Consider the following 16,373-nt stretch of genomic DNA (forward strand, 5'->3'; position numbering starts at 1 on the left):
TGAGTTTATAAGTGTGAAGTTCGAAACCCGTATTATAGAAAACCAATTAGCATGTGTTTACATCCAATCTCTCATATTTATATACCACTTAATTATATTATATTTATTAGATATAAACTTTAGTTTTCAAACATTAATCCATCCACCCTTTTTTAATGAGAAATAAGTCAGATTCTCGTACGTAGAAGAATGTAGGAGCCATCTCTACACTGATTTTATATATATATATAAAGCCAAATTCTAAATGGCGTGTTGTTTGTGTGAATGAGTAAGGATAGAACCAATCTCAAAGCTGTATTCTGTTTCTCCGACGTCTTTGAGTGTTTAGTTCATTAGTAAAGTTTGTTGGAATTATTATAGCGACTGAAGATAGTTCATTGGTCTGCTGAACAATAACAAACACCACAAATCACGCTGGCGACGGTTCTGGCCAAAAAACTATGTTGTATTCGGAAATCAAACTCGTTGAAATTTGACATTTGAAATATGCAATCAGGGATTATGAAATTCTAAATTCAGATTTCAGTGGTTCAATTTAAAACCCAATTTCAAAATCAAATTAAACTTTAAATTCCCTAATTTCAAATTTTCCATCTTTTATTCAAAATTATCAACCTTAATCTCAAATTCTACCACACCAAGGAGAAGATTTCAGTCACATGAACAAATATAAAACCATGCAATCTGCAAGATCTATGCACATGGTATAAAAATACTTGAAACACCAAGTAATCTAAATCTGTAGAGCTTCATAAATTACCTACATAAGAGAAATGAGTAAAATCATGTGATCTTGATCCATAATATCTATACATATTTGTATAAAATACCAAACTAAAACTTTAGAATTATAGAAATATCTAAAACACTTTAGAGCTCTCAAAATTTTCTGTATTAAAGCGAGTGGTCTCCTGTTCCCAAATAAACTTTAAGATCCAACTCATAACATTGAGTGTATTTTTATTTATCAGTTAATCTATCAATATATTATTATTATTGTTAAATTATTTAATCATCTAATTTTACTAAACTAAAAGTATAATTAATGTTAGTTCACGTCACCCATCCAAGAGAGAGATCAGCAATAAGTTCCTCCAGTTGGCGACTAAAGAAGAAGAGACTTTGGTAGCCATCCGACTGATCACTGGTCTGTGAAGCTCAAGCATGTGTTTATGAATTATATAGTGTGTGGACAAAAAAAATAATCTTCGAAGGGTACAATAGTCATTCGGTCAAGCGTTAACGATTACGTCGTTTTTGATAGGTTCGTTAAAAGTTAAAAGCCGTATTTTAGCGTTTTTTATATTATACACATATTTTCATTTGAAAATAAAATCTAAGATAAACGAATGCCATGGCGGAAGAAGATTCAGTGACAGTGACAGTGACAGAGGGAGCTCCAAAATCTACCGAAAGCGTTGGAGCAACTCGAGCCTCAGTTGAAGCTACCATACAATCTTTGTTCGAGGGAGGCATAGACTCAATTAGCAACGAGGACGGTGAAACTTCTGGTGTGCCTGATGATGGAGATGAAAAAGAGAGGCTTGAGTTCTCCGACGAGTTGATAGGGAGGGGAACCAAAGCTTTGGAAGATAAAGACTTCGGCGAAGCTGCTGAGTGTTTCAGCCGTGCTTTAGAGATCAGGTTAGGGTTTTTGTTTCAACTCAGTGAGTTTGGGAAATGGAAATTATGTACTGACATTTCCGCCTTTCAGTATTTTTGTTTATTTTTTTTAAAATTCTTTGAATTACAGTTTAGAAAGCGTTAGTTATTTTAGTGGTAAACACTAACCTTGTTCAGTGGATTAATTTGTGTGTTTTTGTTTATGAGGGTTAGGGTTAAGGTTTTTGCTGGTTAAGCTTCCCAGGGGGTTTTAACAGTAGGTTGGTCTTCAATTAAATCATGTTTGACTTGTTGAAGACACTACCTGTAGCATGTGCAAAACTTTTAAGGCTGAAGCTTGATATTACTGTTAAGCAATGTGGTTGTTGTTCTCATATCTAACACCTCCCATTGTCGTGGACCTTGACTAGCCATGGCTAACAGCATGTGGTGAATCTCGTTTTGTCTTTGATGTTTTGTGAGCATAGATTTAAGATAATATGTTAATTCCTTTTTGAGAAAGGAAAACTGCAATATCTAGCAAGTGTTCTTCTCTAATTGAATGTATCTGTTTAAAGTTGAGCTCCTTACCTCTATTTTTGAATGTAATTTCCTAATCCTGGAAATTCTATGTCATCAGGGTTGCTCTTTATGGTGAACTTGCACCAGAGTGTCTGAAGGCTTACTATCAATATGGACGGGCATTGCTGTACAGAGCCCAAGAGGAGGCAGATCCATTGGTTTCAGTGCCTAAAAAGGACGATGAATCTGAACTAGGTTCTCATAAAGACAAATCTGTTAAGAATGTTGTTAATGGAGAATCTTCCACAGCTTCCGCTTCAACTAATACTCAGCTGGATGAGAGTTCAAACAAACTGGAAGAAACAGAGAATGAAGGTTCGTATATTGTTTTTAGTGTTTGACTAATTAAAATGGTGTTTCATAATCTAGTCTAAGATTTGGCTATGGGTTATGGTGCAAATTTGTGGAAATTAATTGGTTGCTTTATCATTTGTAAAGTAATGTCTGGTTTATTATTATGAAACTGTGAGATATTTACTTTATATACCTTACAGTTGAACCTGTTTCTTCTGTCATTCGTATAGCTGAAATGCTTGAAATATCATATTAATATCTAACTTTGATTTATCAGAACTCTGGTAAATTTGGGATACTGAAATAAGTATATGTTAAAGTATTTGGTTCTAAAAATTCTACTTATGCTGGTGAATCTAGCTTGTTGACAACTTTAATCGTAATTTGCCCAACTTTAATCTTAATTTGCCACAATCCTGGTGTATAGTTGAATCCCTGTTATGTTAGAAATGCTTCAGTTATCAAAGAATATCACTTTGCTTGAGAAATGGCAACATAATATATTTTGGCATGTGGATTATGAATTTTTTTCATTTGATGCTTTTCTGAAATAATGTGCTTGAAGAATTTGTAATTATTTTTGGTTCTCCCAAATGTTATTTGTTTTTAAATACTTATACATAAGAAACCAGAATATATGTTTACATATGTTTTGTGATGTTAAAGATTTGATCTTATCATTAGTTATCCTGTTTATATAATTCTACAAAGTGGAAGTTATATGAGAATACAAGTGGAAGTTTCATCCATGTTTTACTCTATATTCATTGAGTGTCCTAGGCATCACATTAATCATATTGAAATCTAATTTAAGTTGTAAAATCACTGTTATTAATAGTGCTCATAACTATTAGATTCTTCAAACTCTAGCATGGGTGAAATTCCAACTTGTGCTGTTTTCTCTTATGCCTATATTTGATATAATTTTCTGATGTCCGTGTGTTCGGTATCATATAGTTCTTGAGAGACATCAGGTGAGCTATGAATGATTTATTTATATATGAAAGGTTCTTGAGGGAGCATTGCTTTTGAATTTAGTTGAACTGAGATGGTGGGAATGATTTCAGTTGCTGCCCATAATTTTTTGTATAAAGATTTTGGTATTTTTTTAATTAATTCCATTGAAAATCATCATCATTTTTGGAGATATTATCTTTTCTATATGATTGCAGCCCTTTTTACCATTACAGTTTCTGGTGGAAAAGGCAAGGAAGAAGATGAAGAGTGTAGTGATCAAGAGGACATGGCTGAAGCAGATGAAGATGAATCTGACCTGGATTTGGCATGGAAAACGCTAGATGTTGCAAGGGCAATTGCTGAAAAACACCTTGGTGACACTTTGGAGAAAGTTGACATATTATCAACACTGGCTGAAGTGTCATTGGAAAGAGGTCTGTTAATTTTTTAAGTAAATGTTTCCTTTTTCTTGGTTGATTGTGGTTAATTGATTATCTGGAAGTTTGTTTTTGGACTTTATAACTGTGATGCTTTTTCTTGTACATGGTCAGAGGACTTTGAAACCTCTCTTAGTGACTATCAGAATGCGTTATCCCTTTTAGTTCAGCTGGTTGAGCCTGACAGTCGACGCATTGCCGAACTGTATCCTTTTCAATGTTGAAATGTGGGTATAGTTGATAACCATCCTGCAATCTGTTTATTTGGTTGTCATAATTTTTCAGATGTATGATATCTAGGATATAGACTGATTTAGAGCTCTTTAACTTCTATTTCTTTTAATCATTTTTCACTCAGACAACCTTAACTCTGTATTTAAGAAATTTCCGCATATGTTTATGTCTGGAGATTGGCTCCAAGCCTCAGGAAGCAATTCCATATTGTGAGGAGGCTATATCAGTTTGCAAGTCAAGAGTGGTTCGGCTCGAGAATGAATGTAGGACTCTGTCACAGGCAGCCTCTTTGACAGATTCTTCTGAGCAGTCCTCCAATGAGCCCGTAAAAGATAAAATTCTGGCAGATATGAAAGCAGAGATTGAGACACTTATGGGACTCTTAGGGGACCTAGAAAAGAAGGCAAGATCAAAAGAATTTCTGTTAGAAATAACAATAATTTAGATATTGACCTCTGTGAGTTAATAGTGCATTCTTGAAATTGCAGCGTGAAGATTTGCAACAGCAGGTCATGAACCCCAAGTTAATTCTCGCAGAATTGCTGGCGATGACATCTGCCAAGGGAAAAGACAATGAGAAAGGTTCGTTGCAGATGGGTAGTGGTAACGGCAGTGGTAAATTTGATTCTCCAACTGCTTCATCCAGTGGCCAGTCAAATGGGGCAGTTGGTGGTGGAGTGACGCATCTTGGGATTGTAGGAAGAGGAGTGAAGCGAGTGTCGATGAGCAGTGGATCAGGAGAATCAAGTGCCATGAAGAAACCGACAGTTGAGCATGCGTCTAACAGAGAAGAGGGTGATAAAAATTGATGGTAGTGTAGTTAATTGGACCATGGAAGTACATGAATTCAAACTAGGGTGGTTCAAATTGGAGCTAATAATTGATGCGATGGATCCTTGGTCGTTGGGAAACACAACTATGCTATCATATTTCTGTTGTAGTGGCAGTGGTGGTATTGTGCTAATATTGTGTCGTAAAATTATGTTGCTGATGCGATGCAGTTTTGTTTATATTTGTGGTGTCCCTCAGCTGAGAGAGATTATTATTTGTAGGATATTACGTTTATGCCAACTCATTTTACGGGACAGACGAACTTTCCTCCTGTCCTTGAATGTCATTAAAATTCTATACTATGTAAGATAGTGGCAATATATTATTGCTTTCGCATGCTGATGTAATACTATTCCCAGCCAATCAAATTTCATGGGATGATCTCCATTACGGTTGGATTTAATTCAAGTTAGTTCGGTTTTAAAAAACGGTTTAATTTGGTTTAATTCAGTTCTAATTTATTTGATTTAAATTTGAGTTATACTTAAGTTAAAAGATTTGGTTCGTTTTTAAAATCAAATTAAACTTGAATTGGGAGGTGTTTGGTTATATTTAAATTCATAGTTTGAATTGATAGTTCAAATTCGTGGTTAGATTCGATTCAAATTTGTGATTTAGATCAATCTGAATTAATAGTTTAACTTGATGATTCAAATTTATAGTTTGATTAAATTAAATTTGAATTTATAACTCGAATTAGTGATTTTATATATTATTGGGATAAAATAATACCGTTTGGTTAATGATTCACGAATTTGAACTCAAAATTCAAATCATCAATTTGAATAATGAATTTGAGCTAAATCAAATTACAAATTTAAACTATTAATTTGAATTAAATCTAAATCAAACTGAGTCAAATTATTTTTATTTGAATCGAACTTAAATTAAAAAATGATTGGGCTCCATCTGATTCATATCAACCCCTAATCTCAACTAAAAAAAAAAAATATTTGAAATATCGAGCTGTCTAACTTATCCAATCGTAAATCTAATCAAAGTTAAATTTCAAACTTCCACTTGTTTTTATATAAAATAAAAGGCCAAACGACTATGTCCCACCCAAGGTTTAGCGTTTTCTCAAATGTCCCCCCTTTAACTATGGAAACACCAAACACCCACCCATGACCGGTTAGATTTAATTGAACCCTAATGCCTAAAAATTTAATCTCATTTTCCCCCCTAAAAGTTTAAAAACTAACATTTTTTCCCTAAGCTAAGTTTGAAAAGATTGCATTTTGCCCCCTAAGGTTTATTTCCAAACCCTTCTCCGTCGATTTCTCTGGCGCCATCACCGGCCGTCTTTCCCTCCCAACGGTTTCTCTTCCACCGTCGACCCCTCTCAACTCGACCTCAACACATCCGATGCAGAGAGAAGTTGTCTGGGAAGACGATTGTCTTCCCAGATGAAGACGACTCATCTTCCCAGAGGACGACGAGTCGTCTCGTCGTCTTGTCTTCGTCTGGGAAGACGTCGTCTTCCCAGACAACGACGAAGAACTTCGTCTTTCCTGACGAAGTTCTTCGTCTTCCACAGCTTCTCTGACTCCGATTGGAAGTTCAAATGGGAGGAAAGAGATCTCTGAAAGGTGAGGATGCTTCGGGAGGGAGAGACCGTCGGCAATGGAGCCGGAGACCGTCGGCAATGCTTCGGGAGGGTGAAACTGCGATTTTTTAAAACTTAGGCTGGGGGGAATTTTAGTTTTTAAAGTTTAGGGGCAAAATATATTCTATTTTAGTTTATTTTTAATATTCTAGAGAAAATGACGATTTTACCCTTATCACCGTTAGAGTTTTGTTAAATCTAACCGGCTATGGGTGGGTGTTTGGTGTTTCCACAGTTAAAGGGGGGACATTTGAGAAAACGCTAAACCTTGGATGGGAAATAGTCGTTTGGCCTAAAATAAATTCTGAAACCTAAACTAAGTTACCTTATATACACCCTTCATCATATTAAATTTAAAAGGCCAAAAGACTTATTCCTACCTAAGGTTTGGTTTATTCTTAAATTACAATTTGTAAAATTTGAAAAACCTAAATACCCATTTATCATTTAAATTTTGTTAAAATTTTCTATTATGATTAAGGATAAAACTATCATATATTAAAAATATATAATTTTATCTTATTTCTTTTTTTTTCTTAGGTTTTGAAAATTAACAGTTTTCCTCTTAAATTCAAAATTTTCAGGTTTTAAAAATTGGCAATTTTACTCCCACCCTAGGGTTTGCATTTTATACATATTTTTTTCCTTGTAGTCACCTCCTTAAGTTTTGAATTGTACAGTTTCACCTCATGTCCTTCACGTTTTGCAGGGCCTGAGATTGACCTTCTCTTTCATTTTCAGTCGATCGACCTTCTCTTTTGTCTTCGATTAACTGTCCAACTCAAGGCTGAGCTGATGCCCATCAAGGCTTTTCAATCAAGAGATAGGTGGCACACAAATAGGGTTTCGACTTGCATGATTCATCTTCGATTCAACGAATCGATATTGCCTCCTACTTCTATTCAACAAATCAAAGGGAGGAGATGGTTGCACCGTCATTGACCACAGAAGAAGAGGTCGACAATGATGCGAAATAGAGCTAAATCTCTCATTCGATTTCAATGTGGTTTCTGTGCTAGGAAACCACATGAGAGGGAGAGGCTAACAATGAGTAAAATCTTAGAGACGAAAGGATATAATGTTGGAAGAAGGATAACAAACCAAAAATGTATGGAGGGTGAAATGAAATTTCACAAAATCAGGGAAGGTGACAGCAAAAAAGAGATTTTGAAAAGTATGAAACCCTAGAGATGAGGGTCAAATGTCATTTTTCAAACCTAAAAAATCTGAGTTTTGAGAGAAAATTGTTAATTTTTAAAATTTAAAAAAAAATATATTTTTTAATATTATTAATAAAATAATAATTTTATTATTAACTTTAACAAATAATTTTAAAAAAAGTTGAATGATAAATAAGTATTTTATTTTTTAAAATTTTATGGCCGAAAGTGTGAAAATAGACCATACCTTTAACGAGAATAAGTCTTTTGACCAATTTAAAATGCTTTCTACACCATAAAAGTAGTAAGATCTTGAAATATCATTTCAAGATTCCGGTGGGTAAAACAGTACACACACACATATATACATAGGGATAAATTAGTAAATATATTTATAAAAAAATAATGTCTTTGCACATGATAGATTTAATTTTGAAAACCTCTTTAAATAAGTAAGCATTTGCGAAATTAAAATCAAATTAGTATTAACAATTAAGTGGTTTTTTTTTTTTTTTTCTCTAAAGAGAAAGAGTCGTCGTCGTTCAGTTTGTTTCCAGCTCACCAATAGTCATAATTCCTTTCTCTAAGATAACATTACAACTGGCAGCAAGAACAAATCACAAGAAAAATCATGTCCATTCAATGTGAATGTAATTCCCTTACAACACTTTGGACTTCATAGAACGCCTGTATTTGCGTATTTGCTATCATTACATTAATTGGAAAGCAAACACTTACAAGGAATCCACATCTTCCAACAACACTCTTGTTATTCGGTAAAACTTTTTCTTAACCAAACTGGTGGGATCCGACATTCAAGACACAATAGTTTAGCGACAAGTTATATGAATAACAATTTAACACATCATCACCAATCCATCAATCACTAAAAAACGCTAGTAGAAATTTTACTATTTAAAGACAAATGAAAGAATTTATATAATAGAATATTTTTCTAACATTTACAATATATAATAGAATATTTTACTATTTAAAGACAATTGTCTCATATCAAATTAGGATTATGTTATAATAGAATTATTCTCCTATTAGTATTATTAGAATTGTAATAAATCTATGAATTTATATTTTAATTAGAAATGCTCAAATGTGTTTTTGCAAATTCGTCTTATAAATATGAAGAACCATCACAAAGGTGGGGGCAAGGAAGAAAAACTCGACAACAAAGTTAGAAAGTGAAACATGTGTGTTAGGTACTTATAATTTGATATAACCCTCAATTCGTGATACCTACAATATATTTCCTTTGTATTTACGATTCACATTTTGCTAGAACGCTATCCTTAATAATCAATAACATAATTGTAAATGCAGGTTTTCATTTAATGGATCGAACCATGTTAAAAATTCTTTTTATGTTCAATTTGTACACACTCTTTATTTTACTCTGTTATAGTGCATAACGAAATTATATCACTGATTATAACTATTATTATTGGAGCCTAATTTGCACAAAACTCAGAATTACATATATTAGTTGATGACGAAAAATTACAACAACAATTTGACGTTAGAAGAAGTGTCCCAACTATTACAAACACACTCGTCTTCTCAGATGGCCTATGGAAGATGACACTAAAGAGCCCTAGATAACTACATCTCTAAAGAATTTGACGCCAGCTTGTAATGTAATCAATACGTATCATGAGGTGTATTATAATTAATACGATACAATGAATATATTATATGATACGACACATATTTTACGATATGATATATATTATCAATACGAATTGATACGTTTTTAAAAAAAAAATGATGATATAATAGAAGTGTATATACAAATTTTCAAAGATGTTTATAATATTTTTCAAAATGATGACACGTGAATTATATTTTTTATTAATAATTTATTATTTTATTTCTTAAAAGTTATATCATATGATACAATATGATACGATATTTGATATATGATACATAAAATTAGGTTTTTGATATAAAATTCAACTATTATACTACTGCTGAAGATCAGCCAACCCCGATAATTGAGACATTGCAGCCGGCGTTTAACATGGTTGTTGCATCGTTATGAAGGGCACCATTTCCCCCCGAAAGGATCAATCATAATGGGAACACTAGCTTCCCAAGCAACTACCACTCTTGCTTGTTGACGAGGACAATGGCAGGGTACCTTTACATAAGGGACGTCCAACCCCCCTGCAACATGTATCATGCCTCAAACCTACTACCTCCCATTCGTGGGGGTAATGCCCCTTGTTCGCTAATCATTGTGAAAGGGCTTGATCTCAGTTTAAAACTTAAATATCAACAGAATGTATAAAAAATTTGATATCAAAGCGTTATCCCACGGATCAAGGGACATTATACATATAATTTGCATATGATTGGAGACTTATACTTACGCTGGGAGGCTCCACTATACAGAGATTCACCCCAAACCGATTTTCGCTTCCTTTGTCACTTCAGTGAGGCATTACTTGTCCATATAAGAGTTCTATGGCACCACGAATCATGTGAAGATGTTAAGAATGTTCACAGGTGCTAGTGTATGTGATTTGTGAATGAAAAACATGAATTCAATAGAGGATTTTGTGGAGAAAGTTTTTCTCTCCTTTCTATATGGGACGGATAGAGCATGGATTATGAGATTAGTCACAAATTCTATATGACACTCGTTTTTTCGAATAAATGATTTTGAGCATTTCTATTAATTACGGTAAAATTATGAAGCGAAATTTTACAATTTTATATTATTTTACAATATCATCCTTGACAATTATAAGAAAACAATAAAACTATGTGTACTTATTTTAAATACACAAATATGTATACATTTGTGTGTATCATTACATGATTAGTGATTTTAAATTTAAGATAAAGTAACTCTTAATCACATAATAACACACATAAATATAAATATATTTGTATATTTAAAATGAATACATATAATATTGTTCATAAGAAAATGAGAGTATACTAGGAGAAAATGTGGGCTTGTATAATGTTTGGGCATGGCCCAAATATCTTTGTGCTGAAAGCTCTGGTTCTTTTTACATCACGGACTGGACGGCCATGGTAATGCTGATGCAAATATATATTGAATGTCCTTGGCATCTATTATTTGGAAATATTTTGATGCCCGAAGAATATTGATGCAAATTAATATAACTTATAATCTATAATCACATTAAATAGTGTAAAATTTAGAGGAAATGGGTTGCTACATTAGCAAGAATATGACATTTTCGCTAAGAACAAGGAGCTAGAGAGTCAATAAATAAACATAGACAATAACGGAAAAGGCCAAAGTGTATCTTCCCCATCGATAAATTCAAGACAAGATTATTGCACTTAGTGAGAAAGATCGATGAAATCAAAGTGGTAGGTCTTCTTATATATTGATAAAGAAAAAATAAATGAGCTCGAAGAAAAAAGGAAATCATGTGTTTTAGGGTAGATTGCAAGCAATGTGGAAAATATGGGTGGGGCGGATGTGGCAAACATCTTGACAGAGTCTATGCTAGCATAGAAGAGGGGAAACACTGCATGTGCCGCTCGTGGCCTGGCATTGTTATCCCATCTCCTCAGGAACCATCTCACTTGACTCCTTCAACCATCACCACTACCACCACAACCGCCAGTGGTATTTTCATAACCTACTTTAGATTATAACTGTTTTCTTATAATTCAGACTACTTCAATAAATTATCAAAAACAATCTTAGAGTCTCCCTAGTTTTCAATTATGTCAAAATAAGGACAAATACCGTAAGCTAATGTATTTATTTTATGTTTTACAGGCAATGCAACGTCTTAAATGGTTTGGATGCTGTGTAGGTGGGGCTGTATACCTGAATAAATAATGGAGGGATATGTTTTCTAATATCTAGAAGGCATGGGGTTTAAGTGTTGATACCAATGTAATGTGGGCAATTATGGTTTGGTCAATATTTTATTGACCAACCTGCCTATGTGAGATTACAAAATAATTAATAAATCATCAGGCTCATGTTGTTGATGTTATCTTGTGCAGGGTGCCTAAAATGACTCGACCCAATGCGCTAATGTCTTAGCAATTGGTGTTACTTTTGTATTTATTTGTCATGGTTTCTGTGCTTCCTTCCTCTGTTTCATCCACTTGCTATTATACAGTAGCATATCTACTTAAATTTATTCATTCATTTGTTAAGAGTAAGATGGAGAGAGGAAGGTTAGAAATTTAGAGATTAGAAAGTTCTCTGAAATGATAAAGGGTGAAAAAGGGCCCTTCAACTTTTACCTAATGTCTACATCTCTGGTAAACAAAGTAAATGTGACCCACATTACATAATCAAAAAGCAAGTCGAGAGCTTGAAAAAAATTGGCTGTTTTTGTTGTCTTTTCTTTATTAGTAGGGATAAGGGGCTCGAAATGAACAAGTGTGAAGAAATGAACGAACCCATCTTTCTTTTTCTTTTTTCTCTAATGATTAGTCACCAAACCTCATGATGGAGGAAATAAAAGGGTTTTGTAATCCTAAAGTCTAATGATTTTATCTCTAGAGACCACATTTACTTCAATGTTCAAACCTGCACACATTTATCAGTGGGGTTCATCGGTCACTAATTAAACTCTCTTTTCATACCAGTTGTTTTTGGCATATTCCCATGAGAACATAAATATGTTTTCACAACCAAACCCACAACTCCATTTATTTCATCATTTCCCTTTCTCATTGAGAAGCCACGTTCATATATAAGAACAATCATAAGATTCTAAAATTTTCAAAATTATGTGACCATCTAAACCCTGTTGATTGATGATTACTTATTTTATCCCCCAGTCATTCATTCTCATAAATGTGGGCATTAATACAAGGATGGAAGGCAACAAAAGAGTAGATATGTTGCTATAAATGATAACTGAGTACCATATTCATATTGTAATGTTCATAGCTAAAATTCAAACAAGGAAGTCTAGAACAAGATACCAAAATTAAATGTTCAAAAATTCCAGCCATTGAATTTTGTACCAACGGATTAATTACTTTATGCAGATCATGTCCTAAATGTGAACATTTATTCCACAACAAGTTTTAGTATTTATGGTCCTAGTAGTCCATCCTGGGCGGCAAGGCGGAAATTGCGTCCTTTTCTACTAGGTTAACTCCTTAATTATTCAATTTAACAACACAAAATACAATCCATAATTTTAAAAAATTATCATTTATTAAGAAGGAATCTTTTATAACCTATGTTTGGTCACATAAGGTAAATTATAATCTCACTGTTCTCCTTTTTTTTTAGTTACCTAACCAAGCACGCGCTTGAAGAGTAAGATTGGATTATCAGTGAGATAGGCTTGATGGCATGTCAGCAAAGCAAAATGTAATAAAAAGAAAATTGGCATGATTTACGCGAAAGCGAAAGGAACACCGGTTGGCCAGCAATGAGTTTTATCTATTTTCTATATTGTCGTCTGTGAGTGGTTGAGATTCTCGTCTGATTCAAAGAAATTTTCAGATCATCCCTTTTTTGAAATTTATTCAGGCTTTCCTTTGTCACTAACTTTACCCATTAAAACAATTGACTTGGTTTCTTAAAAGTTTTTATTGATCTGACTGAATGAACTAGTTTCTGACTGGGTTTGTTTGAGAAACAAGAATGTCTGAGAAAATGGCAGTGGAGAAGCCTAGCAGCACTAAGGGCCAAGCATGGTAATGTAAATTAATTTCTCCCCTGTTTTCTTCTAGTTTTTATTTTGAACTAACTTCATTGACGATTTTCTTTCAAGGTTTTTTACTGTTGGTTTGCCAAGCGACATTGTGATCCAAGTCGATGATATGACTTTTCATCTTCACAAAGTTAGTTCTCGCACTATACCGTTTTCTACGTTTTGATTTCTCTCTCTACTAACAACAACAGCTTTTTTTGTGATGGATTTAGTTTCCTCTAATGTCCAAGAGTCGGAAGCTTCACCAAATGATAACAGAACAAGAAGCAAATCCTACAACCAGTCTAGTTCGAGAAGAGAAAACCGAAATTGAAATCGAAGAAGAAGGAGGAGAAGAAATTACCTGCAACATCAGTTTACCTGACTTCCCGGGGGGATCAGAAACCTTCGAGATGGTGGCCAAGTTCTGTTATGGCGTTAAAATGGAGCTCTCCTCTTCTACTGTGGCACCTCTGCGATGCGCTGGAGAGTATCTTGATATGACTGAACAATACGCAGAACAAAACCTTATATCCAAGACAGAGATGTATTTCTCTCAATCCGTTTTCAAGAGTTTGAGGGAGTCAATTAAGGCCTTGAAATCCTGCGAAAGGGTAATCTCATTAGCGGAAAGTTTAAACATTATCCAGAGATGTATAGACTCAATAGTCTCAAGAGCTTCATCTGCCGATCCCTCTCTGTTTGGTTGGCCGGTTACTGAAGGCGGAGGAAAGTCTAGTCAGGGTTTATGGAACGGAATCGAAACTGGTGTGCATCGAAACAGCGCAAAAACCTCTGAATCTTTCTCTTGGTTTGAAGATCTCTCACTCTTGAGCTTGCCTCTGTTTAAGTGCTTAATTTATGCGATGAAAGATGGAGATCTGAGTCAGGAAATTATTGAAAGCTGCTTAATGAATTACGCTAAAAAGCACATTCCAGGCTTATCAAGGGCAAGCAGAAAGCCAAGTTCATCGTCAACAATACCTTCAGAGAATGAACAGAGAGAGCTATTAGAGACTGTAATTGCTAATCTTCCTTTACAGAAGAGCGCCTCCGCCACATCAACAACCGCAACAAGGTTTTTATTCGGTTTACTCAGAGCTGCTAATATTCTAAACACCTCCAAATCATGCCGTTCTGCTTTAGAGAAGAAAATCGGATCTCAACTCGATCAAGCTACACTTGATGATCTGCTAATCCCTAGTTATTCATATCTAAATGAAACTCTATATGACGTTAATTGTGTTGAAAGAATTTTGGCTTACTACCTGGAAGGATTGCAAATTCAACAACATCAGGACGATACTGCAAGATCTGCACCGTTAATGCTCGTCGGTAAATTGATCGACGGTTATCTTGCGGAGATCGGATCTGATACTAATCTCAAACCGGATAAATTCTACAATCTAGCAATTTCTCTTCCCGATCAAGCCAGACTATTCGACGATGGTCTTTATAGAGCTGTAGATGTTTATCTTAAGGTAAAATCTTGTGGCAGGATCTTAACGTTTTTCGTTCTCATAAATTAATTATATATCTGAATCTCTGTTTTTCATTTTGTAGGCGCATCCGTGGTTAACAGAGGCAGAGCGTGAAAAGATTTGTGGAATAATGGACTGTCAGAAATTCACACTAGAAGCGTGCACACACGCGGCACAGAATGAGCGTTTACCTCTACGAACAGTGGTTCAGGTACTGTTTTTTGAGCAGTTACAGTTACGGCACGCCATTGCGGGCACTCTAATGGCGGCAGAGACGGTGCCGCAGGAATTGAGGAGAGCATCGCAGAAGGAGGAGGCAGAAACAGAAGCAGAGGAAATTGTTGGTGAGGAGGTGAGTCGAAGTGAGCCGTGGGGGGAAGCGGTGAGGGAGAATCAAGTGTTACGGTTGGATATGGATAGCATGAAGACGCGCGTGCATCAGCTGGAGAGGGAGTGTTCGATGATGAAGAAGGTGATTGAGAAGATGGACAAGAAGGCGTCAGTTGGGAGTTGGAGAGAGTCGGTTAGTAGGAAGTTTGGGTGTAAGTTTAAAACGCAGGTCTGTGATTCGCACGAAGAAAGGATGGTGGACAACAGAAGGGGGCGGCAACACCATCTGCAACAGCAGTAGAAAACATTTACATTTTACATTTAATTTATATGTGGTTAATAAAGTTATAATTTACACGAAATATTTAATAACAAGTGTGCTTACAAAATTTAAATTGATGAAATGTCTTAAACATTTGATATCGTTTTATATTTACAGGTAATTGTATGTTAATTTTCTCTGATTTAAATATTAAAAATTTTTTAGTGAGAAATTGATATGCCCACCCACCTAGAATTTAGAGTCTTTCTCTAAAGTTAGAGACTTTAGAGCCCACTGCCTAATGCGTTGAGCCTGCGGCAGAAACTACACCAGTGTTGGCCGGACTTTTTATTGGGGGCCTGACACGAGATTTTTCCCTTTACAATAGTTTTTCACCCGACAAATTTGAGTACAAAGATTTTTGATAAAAGGCCTCTATGTAGGCTGGTTTCATTTGATTCCTGATTGTATTCTAAAAGGTTGATTCTTAATAGACTTTTCCCACCGTCAAACATTCCAAATTCTAGAATCTTAGAATGGACTCCTTTAACAAGGAGCGAACTTATATTGATTAAAAATAATTTAAAAGTACCTTAAATGAATGGGTTCTTGTATTGAAATGGTTATTGATGAATAAAACAGATGTTTTATGTCTAATCATATGAGAATAAGATTGCTTCATATTGAAACAATTCGAACTATTGTTCTTTTAGTAGACAAATGGGTGTTTCATGCCTATTTTTGTGTTTTAAAAAACTTGGGTAAATTTGATCATGACTTAAGCCATGCCTTCAACATTATTAACTCAATTGTAATAATTTTTTTTTGGTTTGTTATATTAAAACACACAAGGGTTTGACCAAACCTGTTTTCGAAAACTTTATTCTCTAGCTTCCAAAATTTTGTACTTTGATTTTGTTCCCTT

The 16,373-nt window shown here is 34.5% G+C and overlaps 2 protein-coding genes and 1 long non-coding RNA gene across 4 annotated transcripts; all 3 read left to right on the forward strand.

Moving 5' to 3' along the window:
* Positions 1-1,315: 1,315 nt before the first annotated feature.
* On the forward strand, positions 1,316-5,340 carry LOC123194549 (NASP-related protein sim3-like). Of its 2 annotated transcripts, none has more exons than XM_044607797.1 (6): positions 1,316-1,644; positions 2,243-2,499; positions 3,651-3,869; positions 3,987-4,077; positions 4,254-4,509; positions 4,595-5,340. In XM_044607797.1, exons 1-6 carry the CDS (start codon positions 1,355-1,357, stop codon positions 4,913-4,915), a joined length of 1,434 nt encoding a protein of 477 aa, XP_044463732.1. In that variant the 5' UTR covers positions 1,316-1,354; the 3' UTR covers positions 4,916-5,340. The 2 variants fall into 2 exon arrangements, with proteins under 2 accessions (XP_044463732.1, XP_044463743.1); XM_044607808.1 differs by having other exon boundaries at positions 1,317-1,644; positions 3,669-3,869.
* Positions 5,341-11,005: 5,665 nt separating this feature from the next.
* Positions 11,006-11,749, forward strand: LOC123228359. The gene is made up of 2 exons (XR_006504670.1): positions 11,006-11,328; positions 11,485-11,749. It is a non-coding gene; the product is annotated as an uncharacterized LOC123228359 (long non-coding RNA).
* A 1,227-nt stretch (positions 11,750-12,976) lies between these two features.
* Positions 12,977-15,575, forward strand: LOC123228351 (BTB/POZ domain-containing protein At5g66560). Its single transcript, XM_044653722.1, has 4 exons — positions 12,977-13,379; positions 13,457-13,526; positions 13,609-14,856; positions 14,939-15,575. The coding sequence occupies exons 1-4, from the start codon at positions 13,327-13,329 to the stop codon at positions 15,485-15,487; spliced, it is 1,920 nt and encodes a 639-aa protein (XP_044509657.1). The 5' UTR covers positions 12,977-13,326; the 3' UTR covers positions 15,488-15,575.
* Positions 15,576-16,373: the final 798 nt, after the last annotated feature.

The sequence above is a fragment of the Mangifera indica genome, chromosome 1 (assembly GCF_011075055.1).
Source record: "Mangifera indica cultivar Alphonso chromosome 1, CATAS_Mindica_2.1, whole genome shotgun sequence".
NCBI lineage: Eukaryota > Viridiplantae > Streptophyta > Magnoliopsida > Sapindales > Anacardiaceae > Mangifera > Mangifera indica.

Bases quoted from the DNA above. Each gene is read 5' to 3' on its own strand.
- LOC123194549 (XM_044607797.1), top strand. From the start codon at position 1,355: ATGGCGGAAGAAGATTCAGTGACAGTGACAGTGACAGAGGGAGCTCCA. The intron at 1,645-2,242 runs GTTAGGGTTTTT...CTATGTCATCAG, and splicing joins AGCCGTGCTTTAGAGATCAG to GGTTGCTCTTTATGGTGAAC. The intron at 3,870-3,986 runs GTCTGTTAATTT...GTACATGGTCAG, and splicing joins TGAAGTGTCATTGGAAAGAG to AGGACTTTGAAACCTCTCTT.
- LOC123228351 (XM_044653722.1), top strand. From the start codon at position 13,327: ATGTCTGAGAAAATGGCAGTGGAGAAGCCTAGCAGCACTAAGGGCCAA. The intron at 13,527-13,608 runs GTTAGTTCTCGC...TGATGGATTTAG, and splicing joins TGACTTTTCATCTTCACAAA to TTTCCTCTAATGTCCAAGAG. The intron at 14,857-14,938 runs GTAAAATCTTGT...TTCATTTTGTAG, and splicing joins CTGTAGATGTTTATCTTAAG to GCGCATCCGTGGTTAACAGA.